The 23,492-nt window shown below is 44.3% G+C and overlaps 1 protein-coding gene across 1 annotated transcript in view; it reads left to right on the top strand.

The window, feature by feature from the left end:
• Positions 1 to 23,058, top strand: part of LOC113834026 (molybdenum cofactor sulfurase-like) — a 51,321-nt gene extending 28,263 nt beyond the window's left edge. The window contains 8 exon segments of the mRNA XM_027400589.2: positions 753 to 915; positions 4,817 to 4,895; positions 8,603 to 8,727; positions 12,436 to 12,541; positions 15,589 to 15,727; positions 20,823 to 20,927; positions 22,037 to 22,125; positions 22,127 to 23,058. Coding sequence (XP_027256390.1) covers positions 753 to 915; positions 4,817 to 4,895; positions 8,603 to 8,727; positions 12,436 to 12,541; positions 15,589 to 15,727; positions 20,823 to 20,927; positions 22,037 to 22,125; positions 22,127 to 22,187 — 867 coding nt within the window. The 3' untranslated portion in view covers positions 22,188 to 23,058.
• Positions 23,059 to 23,492: the final 434 nt, after the last annotated feature.

The raw sequence follows: 23,492 nt of genomic DNA, 5'->3' as shown, positions 1-23,492 counted from the left end.
GGACAGAACCATTCCACGGATAGCACTCTGCACTGTGTAAGAGTGAAGAAAGCAGAACCATTTCACTAACTGGGCCCTGCCCTCTGTGGGAGTGAAGAAAGCTGGCTGAACTATTGTAACAGTGAGCAAGCAAGCAGCATGGGTGCATTTATTTCTCTCTGCTCTGACTGGATGTGACACAATCTCTTGGAGTCCCTGCCTCTGTGACTTCTCAGCAATGATAGGCTGTAACATGGAATTGTCAGCCAAACAAATCCTTTCCTCTGCAAAGTTACTTTTGGTAAGGGTATTTGTCACAGCAATTGAAACTAAGACATCGAGAAAACTTACACATTTTAAGTGGGCCAATTCAGTGACCATTTTGGTATAGTCACATGTCTGTAGTGTTAGGAGACACCTGGACCAGCATCCACTGTAGTGTAAGGCTATACAGAAGTCATGTTCAGTGAATGCCTATGGGGAGGGATGCTAGCCTTGGGCTAAGACTACTGGCAGATCCCACACTCTGAAGGTTTTGCATGCACATGTCTTGCCTGGTCAGTGGAGAAGGGTGGAGACTGGTTCTGGAGACTGAAGAGAAGGTCTCTCACTCCCACAACATCTCCTTTGCAAACCTCTCTCTGTTGTGTGTTTTCCTCCTCTCATCCTTCAAGAGTATGCACTGAATTCACGAAAGCCATCTGTATTTGTGTAATGAGGTGAAAGTCTTTGATATATGAATGATTTGGCCTAAACCCTTTACTTCTGTTTAGGTGACCAAGTGGCCTGTAGGGAGCAAGGGGCTGCTGTATGACCGGAGCTGGATGGTTGTCAATCACAATGGCATTTGCCTGAGTCAGAAGCAGGAGCCACGGCTCTGCCTGATCCAACCCTTCATAGACCTGCAGCAGAGGATCATGGTCATCAAAGCCAAAGGTGTGAAAAGGGTTCATTTCCACAGAGTAACCACTGGGGACAGCTTTCATTCCCAGGTTAAAAACCAAACCAAACCAAACAGATCTCTCTTTTACCAAATGTTAACATTATTTTTAAGTATCCAGGAGAGACAACAAAACGTTTGTGTTCTTTTTGTTTTGGGAAACTTGTCAGAAGTAAGGAGATACAAGCCTGGGATCTTAGGACTCTTGACACTTGCATTTCTTCTTTTACCCACTTTGTATTTTAGGCTTTGATTCTTTCCTCTTGACTTTTTTGTGAGCCACCCACATACAGGATAGTGCAGCCATTTCTGTCTGGTGTACTTTTTATGATGATGGGCGTGTTCAGCATCTATACTGTATAATTTGGCAGCCGCTGGTCACATGTGGCCATTGAATCCTCAAAATGTGGTCAGAAGACACCAGAACTGAATTTCAAAGCTTATGATATTTTAATCCATCTAAATAGCTACACGTGACTTATGGCTAAAGTGTTTGCCACTTCAGAGGTAGAAATAATCTAACGCACAACTCTGCCATCCAGTTTTAACACTTTTTAACATTTGGCTTAATTTCTTTTTTTTTTTCAAATTTATTTTATGTGCATTAGTGTTTTGCCATGGGTTACAGGTCCCCTGGAATTGGAGTTATAGACAGTTGCAAGTTGCCATGTGGGTGCTGGGAGCTGAACCCAGGTCTTCTGGAAGAGCAGTTAGTACTCTTAACCACCGAGCCATCTCTCCAGTCCCTTAATTTCTTAAGATTATCTCTTCCTATATGTCTTTTAAAAATCATGATATGTGTGTGTGAGTTTTTGTGATCATGTGATATGGCATGTATGTGGACATCACAAAATCACTTTTAGGGAGTCAGTTCTCTTTCCACTTTATTTTTGAGACAAGGTCTCTCTTGTTTCTGTTGCTGTGCTGTATACTCCAGGCTAGCTGGCTTCTGATATTTCTGTCTGTTCTTCCCAACTCATTGTAAGTGTGCTGAGATTACAGATGCATGCCAGCTTTCTAGCTTTTTATGTGTGTTCTTGGGATCCAACTCAGGTCATCAGACTTGTGTTGTAGGCACTTTTACCTACTGAGTCAATGGTAATGATGATAACCATTCTATCTATCTATCTATCTATCTATCTATCTATCTATCTATCTATCTATCCCATTTCCCACCTATAGAATATCATGACTTTCCACCCAACTGTGGCTGAACTTTAATGATGTTCTACATCCATGTCTTCTTGACTTTGTTTCTTGCCTGTGTTTTTTCTGGTACTGTGGTTAAGTTTTCCTTAAACAAATAGGTTAATGTTTTAGAGTTCCAAAGGGAATTCTGATATTGACTGTTTGTGCTATTGTCTGAATTTTAGTTCTTGTACATATTTGGGCAATCACCCCACAGCACAAGTACAGAAGAGCCCATCATCCCAGGGGAAGTTCATGGTGCTACCCCTGTGTACTTTCTCTTTCCCCAACCTTAATGTTTGATGATCAAAGAGACTATGGGATCAAGGTCATTGTGTAGTATGTAAACTTTAGAAACAGCTTCTTTCACTTAGCATGTTAGTGTTGAGATCCACCCAAATCCTGCATATAACACTACATGTAACTGCATATTACTGAGCAGTGTGTCTGAGTGTAGATGTAATAAAGTACATTTGTCCATTTGTTCACTGAAGGATCTGAGTTACTGCTGATTTTGGGCAATTTTAAGTTTTAATATTTATTTATTCATTTAGTCTTTTTTTGGTAGAAAGGTTGTTTATTGGGGTGTATGATTGATTTTTGTGGTCTACCCTTATTCATAACTTATCAGTTCTGTGGATTTTGAATCATCTTTTAATTTTTAAATATTTTTTATTAGTTCAAATTAGGAACAAGCTTGTTTCACATATCAGTCCCTTCTCCCTCTCCCTCCCTTCACCCCATTCCTCCTCCCCCACCTCCGACCTACCCCCCACCCCATTTACCCCCTACTCCCCAGGCAGGGTAGGACCCTCAACGGGGGCTCCCCAAAGTCCACCACATCATCCTGGGCTGGGCCTAGGCTCTTTCCCATGTGTCCAGGCCAAGAGTGCATCCCTTCACTTGGGATGGACTCTCAAAGTCCCTTCTTACACCAGGGAAAAATACTAATCCCCACTACCAGGGGCCCCCTACAGTGCAGAGGCCTCCTCATTGACATCCATGTTCAGGGGTCTGGATCAGTCCTGTACCGGCCTCCCAGACAGCAGTCTGGGGTCAATGTGCTCCCCCTTGTTCAGGCCAGCTGTTTCTGTGGGTTTCACCAGCCTGGTACCGACCCCTTCGATCTTCATTCCTCCCTCTCTGCAACTAAGTTCCAGAGTTCAGTTCAGTGTATATCTGTGGATGTCTGCCTCTACTTCCATCAGCCACTGGATGAGGGCTCTGAGGCTTGGGTACCTGCCGCAGGACAGAGGGTGGAGTGTCCATTTAGTATTTTTTAATAAAAGAGTGACATTTAAAAAGCAAGTCTTGCCAGGTGGCGGAGGTGCAAACCTTAATTCCAGCATTTGGGAGGCAGAGACAGGTGGATCTCTGAACAAAGGACGTTCCAGGACAGCCAGAGCTACACATAGAAACCCTGTCTTGAAAAACCAAAAAAACAAACAAACAAAAAACCCCAAGTCTCTTGAGCCTCATGATTCCCAGGGTCTTGGGATGCACCTTCCCAGTCTTTCCAGTTACATCTTGGTTTCTATAAGGCATAGCATGCCAGTAGCCTGGCCAAATTTGCAGCTACCAAAGGACTGAAAAGCCTTTAGGGCCATGGATGGTCTCAGAGGGCCCACTCTGCTCTGCCATGGAAGAGCTTTCTGGAGCTGAAACTTCCCTCTCTCTCCCACTGAGGCACTTTGATAGCATGGGGTAGATGATAGCAGGCTCCATTGGGAGTGGTTTGCCTGCCTCTTCTCAAGGGACTCTTGTGCTGTTTTGTCATCCTGTCCTCTGTCTCAGACTCAGAGGTCCACATCTTGTCCACATAAGTGGTCTTGGAGGATACGTGACACAAATATGCTTAGGTCTCATCATCTATTAGTGTGATATATTATTAGTAGATTTTGTCCACATCTTGTCCTGAATTATCCTTGATGCCTTGAAGAAAAAAAATACTATGTGACAATACGTTTTAATACTTTGCTGGCTTTGACTATATAGTATCATGTTGATCTTTTTAGAATTAGTAATGTTGAAGCATAGCCTGTTTTTACTGTACACTTTTTGTTCAAATTCATGTACCTAGGATACTAATATGCTATTATTTAACCTATTACAATGCGTGTTAGTCCTTTATCTGTGTGGTGTGTATAACAATCGAAGAACATTAGAATTCCTTTCCAATCCCATAAATGCAGTTTTTAAAAAAAGCAATAATGATTGTTGATGCTTGAATCTAAACTGACTCTGGAAATGTACACTCTCTGCCAGTATCTTTACAGTATCATCCTGTCCATTTCTCCCATCCAAGTGCCAAGCAGGCCTGACCCTGCTGAGCTTCTGAGACCGATGAGATCAGATGCATTTGGGGCGGTATAGCCATCTACTGGCTGGCTGTCTCTAAATGCTTTAAGGTAGCTTAGAGAACAATGACTTCAGAAGGCGGAGACTCATAAAGCAGAGAAATCTGTCAAAGCAATTTGTAGAGGGTCCTGAATGCCGATGTTCCACCAGGAAGCTCCTTAAAGCACACACTATAATGCTGACAGTGAGGAAGAAAAATTTGTGCTGTCAATTTCTAAGAGCTGGCCACTTCCCTCATCTAACCAAATCCCAGAGTCATTAAAATTGATGTGTTTCATAACACTGAGCATTCACTTCCACAGCCACTCCTTTTGTGTGGTACTCAATTTGCTTCTACCTTTTGTTCATTAGGGATGGAGCCTATAGCGGTGCCTCTTGAGGATGACAATGAACCAGCTCAGATTTGCCAGAGCAGAGTGTGTGCAGACAGGTGAGGCAGGTAACACATACGGCTCTGGGGACACAGTGGCCAGAGGGAGGGGAGAGCTTTGCCCTATGCATTGGATGTCCTTTTTCTTCCATTCTGTCTGCTGCATACTCCACCACAACCACACTGCTTTCTTGGTATCCTTCACACCTAAACCATTTTCAAGTCTGTCTTTGCTGTTCTCTCTGCCTGTCATCCTCTTCTTATTCCCTACCCCCATCAGTCTCACTTTCCGCAGGAAAGTTTGGGCTCTAGAGCATCTGTATCCCTTGTGAGATAAATATGACCTGCACCTAAGAACATGGAATAGCTCTTGGTCCCCAGACTGATAGCTGGGAAACCAGCATGGGACTGATCCAGACCCCATGAACGTGGGTGTCAGTGAGGAGACCTCTTATGAGCCCCTTGTAGTAGATTAGTACTTATCCCTGGCATAGGAATGGACTTTGGAAGCCCATTCCACATAGAGGGATACTCCCTGAGCCTAGACACACAGTGGTGGGCCTAGGCCCTATCCCAAAGGATATGACAGACTCTGAAGATCCCCTATGGAAGGCCTTACCCTCCCTGGGGAGCAGAAAGGGTATGGGATAGGCAGTGGGTTAGTTGGAGGGGGCAGGGGAGGAGGGGAGGGAGAGGGAACTGGGATTGACATGTAAAACAATCTTGTTTCTAATTCAAATAAAAAATGGGCAAAAACAAAAAAGAACATGGAATAACAGATTTTCCAATCATAAAAATCCTGTCCAAGCTAATACCAACAAACCTTCTCCCTCAATAAAATATGCAACTATAGACAGTTCACTAGAGACTTATATATAATAAGCAGGATCCCAGGAAACAGCTAGGTCAATAAAGTGCTTGCCACTCAAGCATGAGGAACAAGCTGGGTGTAATGTTATACCTTGTAATCCCAGCACCAGGAGGGAGGAGTCAGGTGATCTCTGGCATTTGCTGGCCAGCCAGTCTAGCCAAATTGATGAGTCCCAGGTTCCAGGAGAGACTCTGTTACAAAAAACATGGGTTGGAGGATGGCTCAGTGGTGAAGAGCACTTGCTGCTCTCAAAGGACCTGGCTTTGACTCCTAGTAACCATACAATGGTTTACAACCATCTGTAACTCCAGTTCCAGGTGATCTGACATCTGAGTTCAGCAGACACAAGGCATATAGGTGGTGTACATACATGCACACAGGCAAATGCTCAGGTTCATAAAATAAAAATGAAGAGACATAGAGTGAACAAATTAAAGTTTTTAAAGAAATAAAGGTGGATGGCTCCCGAGGAATGATACCCAAGTTTGACATCTGGCCTCCATACAGACACATATATGCTCATATACCTACACACATATGTGCACCCTATATACATGTATACCCACCTACCATCCCCCACCCATAACTTCTAGACTATGAATTACCTATTAGTTATTGCAGACCTTCTGATAGAAAGAAATACAGGTGCGCTCAGTAGATGGTGGCACCACATGAATAACAAATGTACTTCCTCTGCAACTGCTGTGAATTTAGTCACCCAAGTCATGATGGGATTCGCTACAGCGACATCCAAACTGAGCTCAGACGACTGTGTCAGTTACTTTTTTTTTTTTCAGTGCTGTGACCAAATAGCAGGGTGGGGTTTATTTTTGCTCTAAGTTTGAGGGTTTAGTCCCTCAGGATTGGAAGGGAATGGTGTCAGAAATGGCTGCTGGCAGTGGCAGCCAGAGTTCAAGGGAGTTCAGTCATATCTTGCCAGGTAGAAGCAGAGAAAGGGGAAAGTAGCTGTTGCATAGTTTCTCCTATTTTCCTTTCACAGTCAGGGACACCAGACAGTCCGGGTGTGTCTTCCTTCACTCAGTTGATCTCTCTGGAAGCACCCTCATGGAAACACCCTCACAGGCATGCCTAAAGGGGTGACTCATTAATGTCCTGGTGTTCTTCTTCTGATCAATGTGCCAGTCCCAGGCAAGGATCCCTGTAACACTTTAGTTGCAACATCACTAGGAAGTAAGGAAGGTGCTAATGTGACATTGATGGCCTCTTGCATGTCTCTCATCTTGGTGGCTGAAGTGTTGAGCACAAGCTACATCTCCTTGCTAGTAGTAATTGTACCAATTTAGCAGTTTTGACAGTTTAAATATTCATTCCAGTACATTTTCATCAGGACAGTGATTTTTAGGCAAATGTTTCTTCCCCACATTGTTGTAAGTAAACCTTCTGAGAGGAAGAACTTTATTCACACAGGGATATGTGCAATTATTTTCATTTTGTGTGTGTGTGTGTGTGTGTGTGTGTGTGTGTGTGTGTGTGTGTGTATGTGCATGCAAGTGCCCTGGCTTGTGTATGGAGGCCGGAGGAAAACTTGTAAGAGTTGGTTTTCTTCCACCGCTATGTGGATTTTGGGGATCAAGGCAGGTTGTCAGTCTTGGCAGTGAGTGCCTTAGTCCACTGAGCAGTCTTGCCCATCTAGAATATGTGCAGTTCCCCTCCCCCCAGGTCATCAATTTCACTTGGCTGAGGCTGAGATGACCACAGTGTCTGGTTAATAATGCTTATCAGACATCTGGAGGTTGGAGGCACTTCTGCTCAGAGATCCATCGTGATGACTGTGATCTTGGTGTGGCCTCTGAAAGCACGGGGCAAGTGCTACAAACCAGTTTCTTGGTCCCTGGTCTTCCTGGAAAAGGAGTCACCTATTTTCCCCAGTAAAATTTAAGTTTTGAACAATATCTACTTTGTAACCCTAAGATATTGTGATCCCAGGTAAGATGAGGCCTTAAATCTTGGTGATAAACATTTTTAAAGAGTCTAGAATATTCTAGGCTGGGCATTGGTAGTGCACGCCTTTCATCCCAGCACTCGGGAGGCAGAGGCAGATGGGCCTCTGTGAGTTTGAGGCCAGCCTGGTCTCCAGAGTGAGTGCCAGGATAGGCTCCAAAGCTATACAGAGAAACCCTATCTCGAAACAACAACAACAACAAAAAGATTCTAGAGTATTCCAGAGTTTTATTTTATTCCACGTGTATGAGTGTTTAGTCTCCAGCTGTATATTGTCTTCCTGGTGCCCTTGGAAGTCAGAATTGAGCACAGAACCTCCTGATCTGGAGCCACAGACAATTGTGAGCTGTCATGTGAGATCTGGGAACTGAACTCAGGTCCTCTGGAAGAGCAGCAAGCACACTTAACAACTGAGCTACATCTTCCAGCTCCAGATTCCACAATTTAAAACACCAGATCAGTAGATTTACTTACCCATCAATTCCTTATAGACACAGCATTCAATTTTGTGAAAGAAACACATCAGCCCACATGATTTGACTGTGAGAAAAATTCCATCAGGCAACTTGTAAAACCATGGCATGTTTCTGGGTATAAGGCCTTAAAAATATCACTCCAGAAGCCTCAAACTCTGAGCTTTGTGCTCCCCAGTGCCAGTTTTTTTAATACAAAGAAGATTGTTTGGGAGGGTTTGTACAACTTTGGTGAGCTGACAGCCTCCTATGAGCTCCATATCTCAGATCTTCGTGGGGCTGGGAGAAATCCCTGTAGCTTTTCCAAGCCATCTGCTGCTTTCAGGCTGCCTGCTAGTGGGGACTTTGCAATGTTTTATTTTGTGTTCTTATTTTAATTTGACTATTTTCTAGTTGAAAAATTATTCAAAGAATTGCTACATAAAAATTCATGGTTTTTGTCTGTTTGTTTTTTTGGCCAGGGTAAATACTTACGATTGTGGAGAAAATGTTTCAAGATGGCTGTCAAAGTTTTTTGGCCGTCCATGTCGTTTAATCAAGCAAAGTCCCAACTTCCAGCGAAATTCAAGGAAGACACCTGGAAAAGGTATTACACTGGAATGGAGTACTAAAGGGTGGAGCCCTAGTTATTACACATGGGTCACACTCAGTCCAGAAAGTGGATTCCCAGGGTAACTGGCTCCTGACTTCATCTTGTGGCTGCAGGACACACTGCAGGGTTCTAAGCCCAGCGTTTTGTGACCTCTCTTGAGGATTAGGGTGCAGCTGCATCACAGTAGGAGACATGGGAACATAGAATCACAGTTGGTACCTGGGAAAGAAGCAGGCCTGGGTGCAACAATTGTGGTGAAAGAGAAGAGAGGAGAGAAGAGTCCTGAGCATGCACAATATGGAATCAGAGCAGGATAGTGGGGCTTATGACTGCTTCCAGGATGCTACTCCCAGTGCAAAGCTCCCTGGGTCTAGCTGGCCCTCCACCAGTTTTGTGTTTGGAGATGTTAGGGAAAAAATAAGTTTCTTTATTCCCCAGAGTATTTTTATATTTTCATCTAAGGTTTTGAAGGTAGTTTAAACAGTTGCAAAAGATAGTATATCTATAGAACATTTTATTTATTTTTGTTTTATGTGCTTACATGTATGTGTGTGTTTTGTTTGCATGTATGTCTGACTGTGCATCATGTGTGTGCAGTGCCCCTAGAGGGCAGAAGTGGGAATCAGATCCCCTGGAACTGGAAATAGAGACAGTTGTTAGCCACTGTGTGAGTGTTGGGAACTGCACCCGGGTTCTTTGGAAGAACAATTACTGCTCTTAACTGCTGAGCCATTGCTCCAGCCTGCATCACATTTTATTTAGTGTTATTTTGAGTTAAAACTTGTATGGGATTTTTCCCAACATGGCCATAGCTATTTCAGTGCTGTGATAATCATCTTAATGCCATGGCAATTTAAATTTCATGAGTTTTCATTAAAATACATATGTATGTGAACATATCTGTATGTGTTTGTATGTATATGTCTATATGTAGCTCATATATATGTGTGTGTGTGTCTTTTTAATGTGTTTATGGTGTGTATGCATGTGTGTGCATTTGTGTTTATGTTGTGTTGTGTATGTTGTGTGTACATGTATATGTATAAGTTGTGTTGTATATAGTGTGTGTGTGTGTCTGTGCGCGCGCGCACGCGCGCGCGTGCGCATGCGCATGTGTGCACCTTGCTTGCGGTAGAGGGTCACTGCTGCATGATGGACTTCAGGTTCCTAGGGATTCTTCTGGTTTTGCCTCCTATCTCACCTTATGTGTACAGGAATTACAAATGCACACCACTGCATCTGGCATGCACGGGTCCTGACAATCTGAACTTCTGCTCCCATGCCTACATGGCAAGCATTTTATCCACTGAGTCATTTCTCGAGAGACAGCGTTTCTCCTTGCAGCCCTGCCTGTCCTGGAACTCGCTCTGTAGACCAGGCTGGCCTCAAACTCACAGAGATCTGCCTGCCCCTGCCTCTCGAGTCCTGGGATTAAAGGCATATGCTACCACACCCAGTTGTTTTTTTATTTTTCTTCAAGAAACAGCTTCTTTATATGTAGCCCCAGCTCTCCTAGAACTAGCTCTGCAGATCAGGCTAGCTGTGAACTCGGCGATTAGCCTGCCTCTGCCCATCATGTATTGGGATTAAAGGTGTGCCACCATGCCCAGCATTTTAATTCTTTCCTTTTCAAACTTGTATTTCATTTCTTCCTCTTCAGTGGAATCTTGTTTTAGAGTTATTTTATACTTTATCTTATTGGCCACCTCACATCTCTATAAAACTAAAAAAAATATGAGTTGAAACATATACAAAGACTTTGAAGAATGCTTAGACTATCTGGGTCTAAGGGTTAGGTAATTTCTTCTGAACTAATGGATTAAGTTCTTATAATTTTAACAGTGTCTAGTCATTCAAAACAACATAAATCTATAAAATAATTATTGAATGTAAAGAACAAATCTTGACTTTTTTTTTTTTTTGGAGACAGGGTTTCTCTGTGTAGTCCTGGTTGTCCTGGGCTCTCCTTTGGTGCTCACATTTGAGAGTAGCTCTCATTTATAGATAGACCTGGTGGCACTCAGCACCACTCACTTCTGGGAAATCTCATGAATCAAAAAGAGCCAGGGAAGAAGGGATCTTGGCTAGCACATTGTCACTCAGGCCTTTCTTCTGAGGTCAGAGACCGGAGCACAGGGTTCTAACATGAAATGCCTTTCATGTCTATCACTTGACAGCTTAATTAGGTCCTGCAGTTCTGTAGCCAGGGAAGGACTGGACTGCGCCTGACCTGTGGGAGGATCTTTGGCCCGGGCTGTGGAGACTTTTATTTCTCCAGCTCTGGCTTCAGGGTTTGAATGGGACTTTTGTTTGCTATGGTGGAGGTTGTCAGGGCAGTGTGCCTTTCCCTTGTAACAGGGGAGCTGGCCCTTTAAGAAGGATGAGCTGGCACCTCCTTTCTGAGGCAGACCAAAGGGGGCAGATGGAGTGGGACCCTGGAGACCACAGTGCATGTTTGAAGATGTTCCCTAAGCCCCTAAGCCCTGGACCAGTCAGGCCCTTTTATCACCAAAGATAGAAGAATTTTGCAGCTTCTTTCAATAGTTTTTTTCCCCCTTTTCAGTAGCTTTGAATCTTCTGTTTATTTCTCTATAAGTATAGTATGCAAACCCACTGACTGCTGGAGTATCCTCTTTGGTTTATTACCAAAGACACATACTCTCTCTCTCTCTCTCTCTCTCTCTCTCTCTCTCTCTCTCATTAGTTACAGAAGCTGGTAAGATGAGTCAGTGGTTAGAAGTACTGGCTGCAGAGGGATCAAGGACACCACAAGAAAACCACAGAATCAACTAACCTGGGCTCACAGGAGTGGATTAGGGAAGGGGACTGCAGTTTTTTTTTTTGTTTTTGTTTGTTTTTTTTTTTTTTTTTTTTTTTTTTTTTTTTTTTTTTTTTTTTTTTTTTTTTTTTAGCACTGGCTGTGCTCTTCCAGAGGACCAATTCCCAAACCCCACATGATGGCTTACAACCATCTGCCACTCCAGTCTCAGGTGATCCAATGTCTTCTTCTGGCCTCCATGGACATGTAGGCTAATACCCATATGAATTAATACACACACACACACACACACACACACACACACACACACACACACGCATATATATACATATATATGTATATATATATGTATATGTATACATGAATATAACTGATAGAAGCTGTTTGAAAGCCTGCATACATTACATGCCTCTCTGTCTTACCCATGGCAGGCAGGGCTTCCTCTAGCCCTGCACGGTTGCTTTTAAGAATTGTCTCTGAATCTGTGTGTGGTGGAACATGCCTGTAACCTGGGGAGGTAGAGGCAGGAGGATTATGAACTTGAGACCAGCCTGACTGTGTAACAAGACCCTGCTGCAAAACCAAAACTCTTTGTCACAATAGTTTTATCGTTATCATCTTTGGAAGCAGGGACCTAGTATATTCTAGGATTACTAGCACTGGGATGCAAGTGGGTGCCACCAAGAAGGGCTTTTTACATGGGTGTTGGGGATTAACTTGGGTCCTCATGCATGCAAAGCATGTTTTTGCTTCTTCATTCTGTCTTTGGAGAGGTTTGAGCCATGCTTAGAACATTCTAGCTTTCCCCAGCGTTGATATTTTCCCGCGTGGAAGGCATCTGCCTTTAGAAACCACAGACCTTGGGAATGAGAGTCACCAGCATTGCCTGGAAAGCAACTCTTCTTTCCATGCTTCCCTTTCAGGGCAGTCTCCTGGCACTGCTGCCACCCTATCCCTGGTGAATGAGGCACAGTATCTGCTGGTGAACACATCGAGTGTTCTGGAGCTTCAGCAGCAGCTAAACTCCAGGTTAGATCCTTTCCCTTGGGCCAGGAGACATGTATAACTCTTTGCCCCTGGGGGGACTGGTGCCAATCTGGGAAGAAAAGATCTGGAAGTTGGTGAGCCCAGACCCTTAAGTTACAGCTGAGGAATGAAGTCCGGTGAAGTTAGCAAACCCTCCCTCCCCTCCCTCCCCCCTTCCTCCCTCCCTCCCTCCCTCCTTCCCTCCCTCCCTCAATTGAGTGTGACTATGCACACACATACATATACGTGTGAAGGTACACATGTATACAAGTGGGTGTGGAAGCTAGAGATCAATGTTAGGTTTCCTTTTCAGTCACTCTCCACCTTGTTTTTTGAGACAGGGTCTCTCACTGAACCTAGAGCTAACAGATTAGGCCACACCAGCCAACTATCAAGCCTCAGGGATCCCCTTGTCTCCCCCTCTTCAGCACTGGGATTACAAGTGGGTGCCACCAAACAAGGCTTTTTACGTGAGTGCTGGAGATTGATTCAGGTCCTCATACATGCACAGCATTTTGCCATCTAATCCATTTCCTCAGCCCCAGTTCCTGTTAATAATTCTGAGTGGTCTCATTTACTGCCCGTGTCAACCAGCCTACCATTTGCTGTAACAAAGGCTTAGAACAATCAGCTTGTAAAGACAGTGAGTGTCTTCTGGGGTGTCCTTCATGATTGGTGGCCCTGTTTCTTGGGGCCTTTTGTGGCACATCAGTCACAAAAGTACATGGTATGAGAATGGAGAAGAGATGGGGACACCCACAGTTCCCTTTGAGGACATGTCCCCAGTGACCCAAACACCTCCCAGTAGTGCCATCTCTTAAAGTCCACAACATTTCTACTGGTACAATGACGGGATCCTGCTTCCACCATGGGCCTTTGGGGATATTTAAGGTCAAGACTATAGTATCCCCCATGGCCTCTCTTGACACTCTCATGAAGCATGGAGAACCCCAGCTCTGGTTTGAATTATTCTATTTCTACACCTTGTTTTAATTGGTTACTAGCTTGACCTGATTTTGTTGTCCACCCGCCTACTGTCTCTGTCTCCAAGAATTCCTGCCCTACTTCACACACGGAGTGGTGATAGAAGCATTTTGAGTGGGATTACAAGCAGGTTTTGTAGTGTCCCTGGCTGATTACTCTGTCCAGTGCTCTCTGGAGGGCCCAGATACTTTTAGGATACCATCTCAACTCCTGGGAAGTTCTGACCACACCAACTCCTCATTTTTCCTTAGAGGAAACTCAGGTCTGGTAGCCAGGTGATTCATTAGGGAAAGTCATCCAGCCATGATAGACAGGGTTCTCATTCCTAGTCGGCAGGCCAGGGAGGTAGGAATGCACTCCTGGCACATCATGTGCCATGTGGTCTTGTGCACACATGTTCACACCTTGAACACATACAAATACATCTGAAAGGGGGCCATGGGGGTCTCCTTGATCTTCATTCAAGATTGACCATTGGGGTTTCTAGTCTTTTGCAAGAAAACACATTAGGGTTCCCTGGACATGGGCCAAGTTTGTCTTCTTCAGGTGCAGAATTGTAACTTAGCTTTGGAGTTTCTGGTGTTCTGATTTTGCTCAGAACCAGAGGACCCCTCTCTCAGACAACCAGGTCAGGAGAGAGTGAGTCCTTAATGTGGAAGGTTGGAGAAGACAGCCTTGCTCTGACCCTGGTTCCTACCAGCAGGGCATAAGCTTCCCTCCAGCTCGTTTAGAGCAATGCTGGCTAGCTCTGAATGATGATGTCATAGGTAAGAGACTCTGAGCCAGGGCTTACATTTCTCAGTGTCTACATGTAGATTGATGGGCTCCCCATTTGCATGGTGACACAATAGCTTTCAGACAAGAAACCTTTCCTTTCACAAACACGAAGGAGTTTATACCAGCTTTGAAAGTAAATCCAGAATCAAAGGACTAAAAACTACAGTCCTCTCAGGTTCCTGGAGATGTTCTATAAGTTGCAGTGAAGTTGGGCTTAGATACAGTCCCTGGCTCATATGTGACCCCTGCCATTCAGAAGGGATGTCACAACCCTTGGCAATCCTTCTACCCCAACCCATAGCCATTTATCTCTATCCCCAGAGCACATTCTATCATATGCAGTCACTGTCTCCTGCCACTTCCAAGCATATAGCAACTTAGAAATTCTAGGAATTTGTTTAAGTATGCAAAGTGCAAAAAGCCCAAAGTCCTAAGCCCACTGCATAGAAAAGTATTACAGAAGTGTGCCCCCACAAGTGACTCCAGATCAAGTAGGGACAACAGCCCACTTATATGTCATGTGAAGTAACCCAACTGAAGTCACTCTTATTTAGATTTCTTATACTTAGATAGTTCTGCTCATTCTAGTGTGAGCTCCTACATTGGAGATGTTTTATGAGCTGTTTTCAGTGTATTCGTCTGAATGGACTGGGGTATATGGGAACACAGAAGGTCATTTTGTAGAAGCCATGTCAATAAACAAAACTTTCAAACAGGAATGATGAAAGCTGGGCCTGGTGATGCATGGCTATAATCATGACACTTGGGATGCCAAGGCAGGGGGATTGGTATTTGAGACCAACCTGCCTAACATAGGGAGATCCTGTTTCATTAAACATAGGATCTAGTCCTCTATGGTCCTTTTTCCTTATGTTCTAGCCCGCAGGAGAGAGTGTAGTCTCCACATAAGCAGATTTTTGTAATTCAAATGTTGACAGCTCTTATCTGTCCATGTCCTGTCCCATGTTATAGAACTGGTGTTTTCTGGAGACTTGTGCTTTTTTACTCTGTTCATCTGGTTTCTTCATCTAAGATGTATCCACCATTTGCCTCCTGTGGGTGTCTCCCTAGAGGTGGGACCATATCCTGGGGAGGGGCTATGGATGTGTCTAACAGATGGGTGTGTCTTGCTCTTATATTCACCGGAGAAGTTTCTTCTAACCATCTAGGCCTCAGGCCAGAGGAGAACTGGCACAGTCAGGGATCAAGTGCCAAGTGTGTAGAATTGTTGCTACAGTGTGGGCATCTGCTGTCTCCCTCCACTTAATCTTCTTGGTCTATCTAAACAGTGATGAGCATGGAAAAGAGGAGTCATTCTCAGTGAAAGATCTCATCTCCCGCTTCCGAGCCAATATCATTACCAAGGGAGCCAGGGCTTTTGAAGAAGAGGAATGGGATGAGGTTTCAGTTGGCTCCTTGCATTTCCAGGTAAGTTTTAGGAGGTGGTTATCCTTCCTCAAAGGCTGCCAGTAACTGCTGATCTCAACTCCAGGGCTGGATGGTGGCAAGTGCCCCTCTCTCCATGTACCATTTTCTGTGTATCATGTTGGGGCTTAAAGTCTGTTTTCTGGGAATCCATGTGTCTGTGAGAACACATCCTTTTTAATGATGCTGGGTTTTCCAGTGTGTAGAGCATGTAGGGGAGACTCAGAAGCCTAGTGACCCCTTAGTGCCTTCTATTGTGGTTGCCTTCTCCCTTCCCTTCCTCCCCATTATACTATTCCCTCCTCTTTCTCCTCATCACCCTCCTTTCCCCCCTTAGTCTACTTTTTCTCCCCATCCTTCCTTCTTCTTCTCCCCTTTTCCTCCCCCATTCTCTCTCCTCTCCCTTCATCCCTTTCCTCCTCCCCTCTTCCTTCATACCCCCTACTCCCTCCTCTTTCTTTTCCCTTCTGGCTTCTGCCCTTAATGGCAGCTGGGAAAGAGATTATAGTTAGAGGCAGATCATTGTCATCTGTTCCCGGTGCACAAGCCTTTGCAGACATCTTAAATATATGAGAGATGGAAGGGAAACCCTGCCCTAAACCTTTGCTCCTCACATGTCTGGCAAATTCATCGGGTCTGCCTCTGAGCCTGCTGATCTCTCTGCCTCTAGCTTGGCCTTTCCTTATGCAGGGACAAGCCAATCTCCTGCCACAGGCTTTTGCTCCATTGTCCCTTTTACTTGCTGTTTTGCTACTGGATATTGGCTTAGAGGCCACCTCGGTAGAAGCTGTTTGCTTCTCCTCTGCATGCTGCCTGCATTGTCCCCTCAGAGCACACATGGTGTGGACGATGTCTGCTTCTTTCCCAGCTTGCCTCTGGGACTTGGAGAATCCTGGCTGAGTCAGTGCCCAGTGAGTAAGAGTTGGAGGAGGTAGACGGAAGAGAAGGGCTGTCTGGAGGCTGGAGAGGGTGGCTCACGACTGGATAATGTGCTCAGCTCTTTAGTGGGTACGAACTGATCCTACTAATTGCAGGGGGTGTAGCCTGGCTGTCACATGACTGCCTTGTGTCCAGGCTCTGTGCTTCAATGGAACACTTGTCTAACACCAGAGAAAGCAGTAACAATTGCCTAGGTTTCCATTAGTGGAGCTCAGATCTGAGGTGGGGGGACACCACAAAAGGACCTGATGATCTTTCTTACCTTTGAACTCTGTTAAAAGTTCACACTGAGGCATTGCCATCTTGAAAGTCATTCTCTTTTTCTCTCCTGTAAGCCTGGTTCTGGCAGTGTTTCTCCTGTCACTGTCCGGTATGTTGACCTCCTCTTCCATCTTATTCCCCATCACTGAATCTTCTGTTCTAAAAACATCTGCTCTGACACAACCTGCTGGGCACCAAGGTAGGTACTAAATATACCTTGTGAGATATTTGGAGAGAGGGAGGGAGGACCAGAGTGAGGAAGGAAGAAAGAGGGAGGGAAAAGTAAACTGTGCCAGGCTCACTATCAGAAAGCGACCTGACAACAGCAGCATCTATGTCTCCCAAGGGGCTTGTGGCCATAAATAGAAAAAAGAACCTTTCTGAGTGACATCCCAGCATGCTTTGCTTTCTTTAGTTAACATTTTTAATGTATGGAGACAAGCTAAAGTTGAACTATGCATCTCTTTGGCCCAGTAATTTCATTTTGAAGAAAACTGTTGCATAGAAATACTTGGGTAGAGGCTGGGAATATAGCTCAGTGGCAGAGCACTTGCCTAGGGTGAGCAAAACTCTAGGTTCAGTCCCCAGCAGAGCAAAACCACCATTACCAGCAACACTGAGGCAAGTGTGCAAAGATATGTGGTCAGACTACTTATTGAAGTATTATTGTATTGTAAAAGATTAAGGAACATCATAACTATGCTTAATATGGAGTTACTAATAAGGTTAAATACTTTATGCTGCATCTATACTATGCAGTTGGTAAACAGTAAATATGGCCAGAGTAAGTTAAATTCTGTGTTTTTCAAAAATAAACTCTTAGAGCACGTCTGTTGATAGCAATGGGTGCTGCAGCAGTTGCCATGGGACTAGAGCATCTCTTTGAAAAAGCAGTTTTTACTGTATGCCTTTAAGTCACCACTACTTTATACCTATTAGCTCAACTTCACCTGGGGAAGCTGATCCTTAAAAATTCCAAATAGGGACTGGAGTGATGGCTTAGTGGTTAAGAGTAATGGCTGCCCTTGCAGAGGACCCAGGTTTGTTTCCCATCTAAAATCAATCAATCAATCAATCAATCAATCAATCTAAGTAGGAGAGTGGTATGAATTAAGACCTTCACTAAAAATTATCGACAACATAGTGACTGTTCCTCTTATTGTGACTGAATACCTGACAAGAAGCAACTTGAGGGAGGAAAGGTTTATTTGGACTCATTGCTTCAGGATAGATACAGCCCCATCATGGAGGGAAGGCACGGTGGTGGGGATGGCTCTCAGATGTGGTGGCAATAGTAAAGCTGCTTGTTCATATGTGGGCCAATCAAGAAACAGTAAACAAAAATCTAGGGCCAGCCATAGGCCTACCCCAAGTGATCCACTTCCTCTGAGCCTACAACTTGCCAAAATAGCACCCCAGGTGGGGGTTTGACATCCACAGTACAATAGGAGCTGAGCTGTTAGGAACTGTTTTCATGGCTTCAAAGAGCTAGAGCATCAACTCAGACAGGCCAGGCCAAGCTTTCATCCTGACAATTGTGAAGTGTGAGGAGGGGAGGAAGTTCTTCACATATGACATGAAAGAATGCTCACTGTGTGCAGGGTAGTGGAAGGAGACCCAGGTGACCTCTCAGATGTCAGTGTGCTTCCCAGAAAGGTGTAGCCGTTTGGCTGGGTGCAGGCCTCAGTTTGGGATGACCTTCAGCCCTGTAACAGCTCTTGTGTCCGAGCGTGGGGAGGTTGTATTGGTTCCTTTTCTGATTGATATAGTCACTGAAAAAGCAACTTAGGTGAGGGAGAGTTAATTTCAGTTTACATTTGAGGGCACAGTCCATCACAGTACAGCAGTAGTGAGGCAGCTGGTCCACAGTCAGGAAGTGGAGAGCGTGGATGCTGCTGTGCAGCTGTGTTTCTCCTTTTACTCAGTCTGGGACCCCAGCCCATGCAATGGTGGTGACTACATTTAGGGTGGGTCATCCCACACCCAATAGCCAATCTAGAAACTCCTTCATACTCATGTCTGGAGATGAGTCTGCAGGGTGAGCCTAGATCCTCTCAAGTTTCTATCTATTTACCACAGTAGAGATGATGACTGCTGACTTGCCTCTTTTAATTCTGCATGTGTTTGTATTTGACTTATTTTTCAACAGGCATTTATGACAGCAAAAGATTTTTAAAGATACTAATTTAAAGAAAACTAAGAAAGGCTTAACATGTATATATGTGTATGTGTTTATAAAAGTATATCTGGCAAACGTCCCTCCTGGATTTGAAAGAATTTTCTGAGGATCTTTTCAACAAAATGACTAGATTTTGATGCAAAGTGTTATCTGGCCTGGGTCTGGAGGCTGCTGTTGGTTCCTGGCATCACTTTTGCTAGCTCGTGGGAGGCGCTCTTTCCCAGGGGAAGCTGAGAGGGTCTGCATTCTGAGCTGAAGTGGCCTCGGTCTCCCCAGTCTCATCCCCAGGACTGAGCGCTCCCACTTGAGTATGAAGGTGTGTCAACCTGGGCTTGGCATCCCGCAGATAGTGTCTGGACTCCTGGACAAATCCAGCTAAGCAGCTGGGTTAGGAAATGCAGCTCAGCTAAGTGCTGCAAGTACCTGCTGTTCTTTCCAGCACTCTTGGCCACTCACAGGGCCTGGGAATGTGGAGCTTAGAACCACACAGACATTGCTTCCCAGTGGATGGATGCCCATCAGCTAGAGTGCACACTGCAGCACAAGCCAAGGCTCAGCTGCATTAGCGAGCACTTCTAATTTCAGTGGTTACCCACACATAAGCAGAGGCACAAGTGGCCATGAGGAAACCTAGTTGCTGACATGGTGGTCCCAGCTGCTCAGGAGGCTAAGGCAGGAAGACCACTTGAGTTCAGGCATCCAAAGTCAGCCTGTCTTTTTAAAGAACGCACTTTTGCATTTTATGTGTGTAGTAAAAGAGCAATCTTATTCCTGCTGAGATGTAAACCTTCTGTTAATATTTATGTTTTTCTTTCTTCTTGTTACAAAAGTTCTAAAGGCGCATGGCCTATGACTACTGAAGTTCTCTCATACCGTATGTCCTATAAGCAGCCGGATGTTATTTATGTACTGTTGTATGGGGTTTGCAGGTATGTGTATCTGTAGATGTGTGAAATACACATATACTTTGCTTTCTGCTTCAATTACAAAAATTGATTATTTCCCCATTTTATTTAAAGGCCTTCATGATTTTTTTTCAAAAAAGTATTATATAGCTCAGGCAAGCATCAGACTTGCTGCGTGGCTGAAGATGAACTTGAATTTCTGATCCTTCTGCCTCTACCTTCTGAGTGCTGGGATTGCAGGTGTGCATCACCACATCTGGTTTATGCAGTCTTGGGAATGGACCCCCGGGGCTTCATGAATGCAGGCAAGCACCTAGCTCACAGAGTCACAGCCCCAGATCCTGGTGGATTAATTTTAATTCTTGTGGCAACTATCATACATTATCTTCAACAGCATGTGATGTCTAAGAAGCAAGTTTTCCATACTGTCAGCAATATGGGGACAAATCCTTGCTTGTGGTTCTGTGTTTGTATCTCTGCTTCCTTTGTAGGTTAAGTCTCCATGTGGATGGTGGGTGCTCAAAGATTACAGTGCCCTGGGCCTGGCTCAGTGCTGGCTTCTGTTTGACTTTGCAGTTCTGACTGCTTTCCTTCCTCAGATCCCTCCCACCTTAGGAACCATCAAGATTGTCATCCATGCCATTCTTTCTTCCACTGCTCTTGTGCAGTAGCCTTTCAGCCATCAACCCCATGGTCTATTCCCAGAAAGTGCTGCAAAGAGGGGCCACTTTTGTGCTCAGGGGTTAGCCATATGTATGTGATTCCACAATGTAAAGCATGATGGTCTAGTCACAGTTCCCTTCTCCTCTGCCAGGTACTGGGGCCTTGTCACAGATGTCAGATGATCTGTATTGACCAGCAAACAGGGCAGCGGAACCAAGATGTCTTCCAGAGGCTTTCTGAGAGCCGGCAGAGAAAGGTAGGTCTTGGCATGCTGTTGCCACATAATTATACTGGGGGTTTGTTTTGCTTCCCACAGCCAACACTCTAATCAAGGCCCCATGCTTGCCCATGCTTCCCGATTACTTTCCTTGCCATCCAATGTCTCATCCAGTGTTGGTTGCTGCTTATTATAAGCATTTTAATTTTCTCAGATCTTATTGAAGATAGAAGGAATATAAAAATAATGGGGCTGGGTTGTGGCTCAGTGGTAGATATTTATTCACCTAGCATATCTCTTCAAGAAAAAAAAAAAATTCTACTATTCTGATTACCTTTTTCTTGACCACAGAGATCTTATGAAAAGGTCAGATAGCTCCGTGGGTAGAGGATCTGCTGAGAGGGCTTAATAAAGTTCATGACACCCGGCCTAGCAGTTCATCTTCTCAGGGGTTAAAATGACTCAATGTTGTAGATTCTCGATTATAAAAGCTGAGTGTTTAATATATTGATTCACTAGAAGTATTTATTTTTAGCATTGCATTTTCTGTTAGGGCTTTGTGAAGAATTCCAGTCAGGTGGCATTAAAGCATTCTTGAAGCAGGGTATGGTGATAACTCGTAGATCCCCAGAAGAGCTCAAGGACATTCACGATTACATAGAGAGTTTGAGGTCGCCTGGATTACAATGAGGTCCTGTCTCAAATAAATAATAAATAAATATGCTGGGGAGATAGCTCAGCCTGGAAAGTGCATGTCACGCAAGCTCAAGAGCTCTCTTGAGCGTGTACACACACACACACACACACACACACACACTGAAAAAGAATGAAAGCTGGACACTTTGACACACACTTGCAATCCCAGAGCTGGGAAGGAGAGACAGGCAATCTCCTGGGGCTTTCCAGCCAGCCTACCTTACCTGGTGAGCAACAGACCTATGAGAGACCCTGTCTCAATAAACAAGGTGGACAGCATCTGAGAAACAGCAGCCAGGGTTGTCCTCTGGCCTCCATATGCACACTGTGCACCTGTATACACATGAGCACACACCTCTGCATTCTGGAATTCTGGGATTAAAAACACGCTACAAATGATTTTAACTTTTAAACTAATGCGGCTTATCTTGTGGCTGTTGTCTCCATCACAGGTGAACTTTGGTGTGTACCTGATGCATGAGTCCTTGGATTTATCCTCTCCATGTTTCCTGTCCGTGGGATCTGAGGTGCTCCCTGTATTGAGAAAGTGTGGAGTGTCCTGACTCACCTGCTTCCCAGAAACACCCGAGCGTTATCGCCTAGCATTTCTTCCCCAGAGAGCATTAAAGCTTTTCTTTACAACACTGTCTATCCTTACTGAGACCTGCAACTTGATTCAGTGGAACTTAGTTTTAGAATGAACACTGCTCTTTGCCTTTGGAGGTTGAGCCCACTCTTTTAGCCTTTGCTCTCTGACCACTCTGTTCACCATCACTGACCAGGTCAACGCACACAAAAAGGCTCCCTCACATCTCACATATCCAAAGAATGAGTTGTAGTCCATGAAATTTTTCATGAGACTTAGGAGATTAAGTTTTTCTTTTTTTTCTGTGTGAGAGTTGGTTCTCTCTACCTTGTGGATCCTGGAGATCAAACTCAGGTGTCAGGTTTGGTGGCAAATGCCTTTTCATGCCTCCCCCTTTTAAAATGGCTTATAGGGCTGGGTGGTAGTGGTGGCTCACATCTTTAATCGCAGCACTTGGGAGGCAGAGGCAGGTGGATCTCTGTGAGTTTGAGGCCAGCCTGGTCTACAGAACAAGTTCCAGGACAACTGAGGCTACTGTCTCGAAAAACCAAAACGAAAACCAAAACCAAAACCAAAAAGTTTATTGAGTACATTGCAACATTGCAAAAGGTCAGCAAGCTGGCTGTAACTAGAGTACACTGCCTGGTTTTCAATCTATATATTTTTGGTGACAGGGGTTGAAACAGGGTTTTCTGTCTCTTAGACTGGCTTGATTTTTCTGGCCTTCATCTTCCAAGTGCTGGAATGTTCCTCTATATCATAACCAGGATTTATATATTTTGAAGGTGTATTTATTTATTATAGTGTGTTAACACTTAAGAGTTCTGTTTTTTTTTTCCCTTAGTTTTTAAATCTTTATTTTTAGACAGGATTTCACTATGTATCCCTGGCTGGCCTAGAACTTACTCAGTATAGCAGGCTGCTCTTGAACTCATGGAGATCTTCCTGCCTCTGCTTTCCAAGTGCTAGGATTATAGGCTTATGCCACCACACCTGACTTCTACATCTTTTTGATGGACTGGGTTTTTTTTTTTTGGCATATATAATATCTTTTTGTCCCTACTATTTTTTCAGCTGTCTAGTATGTCTTGTTGATGTAGCTGTTTCTGAGAATTATTCTGAGAATCCTTTCATGAAAAATGTAAATCCTGAAATTCTTGAAAAGCTTTTAAACTTAATGAAGCAATTTCTAAAAAGATTATATGTCCTGGCTGTGTTGGATTTGTTCCAGGTGCACAATGGTGTTTTAATTTTATAAAATGAAGTGGGTTTCCACATTACACAGACCTGCCCAGCTAGAGAGTATACCTTTGCACATCGCA

The sequence above is a fragment of the Cricetulus griseus genome, chromosome 2 (genome assembly GCF_003668045.3).
Source record: "Cricetulus griseus strain 17A/GY chromosome 2, alternate assembly CriGri-PICRH-1.0, whole genome shotgun sequence".
Taxonomy (NCBI): Eukaryota; Metazoa; Chordata; class Mammalia; order Rodentia; family Cricetidae; genus Cricetulus; species Cricetulus griseus.
Note: the sequence above shows the minus strand (reverse complement) of the source record. Positions and strands in the feature narration are given on the sequence as shown.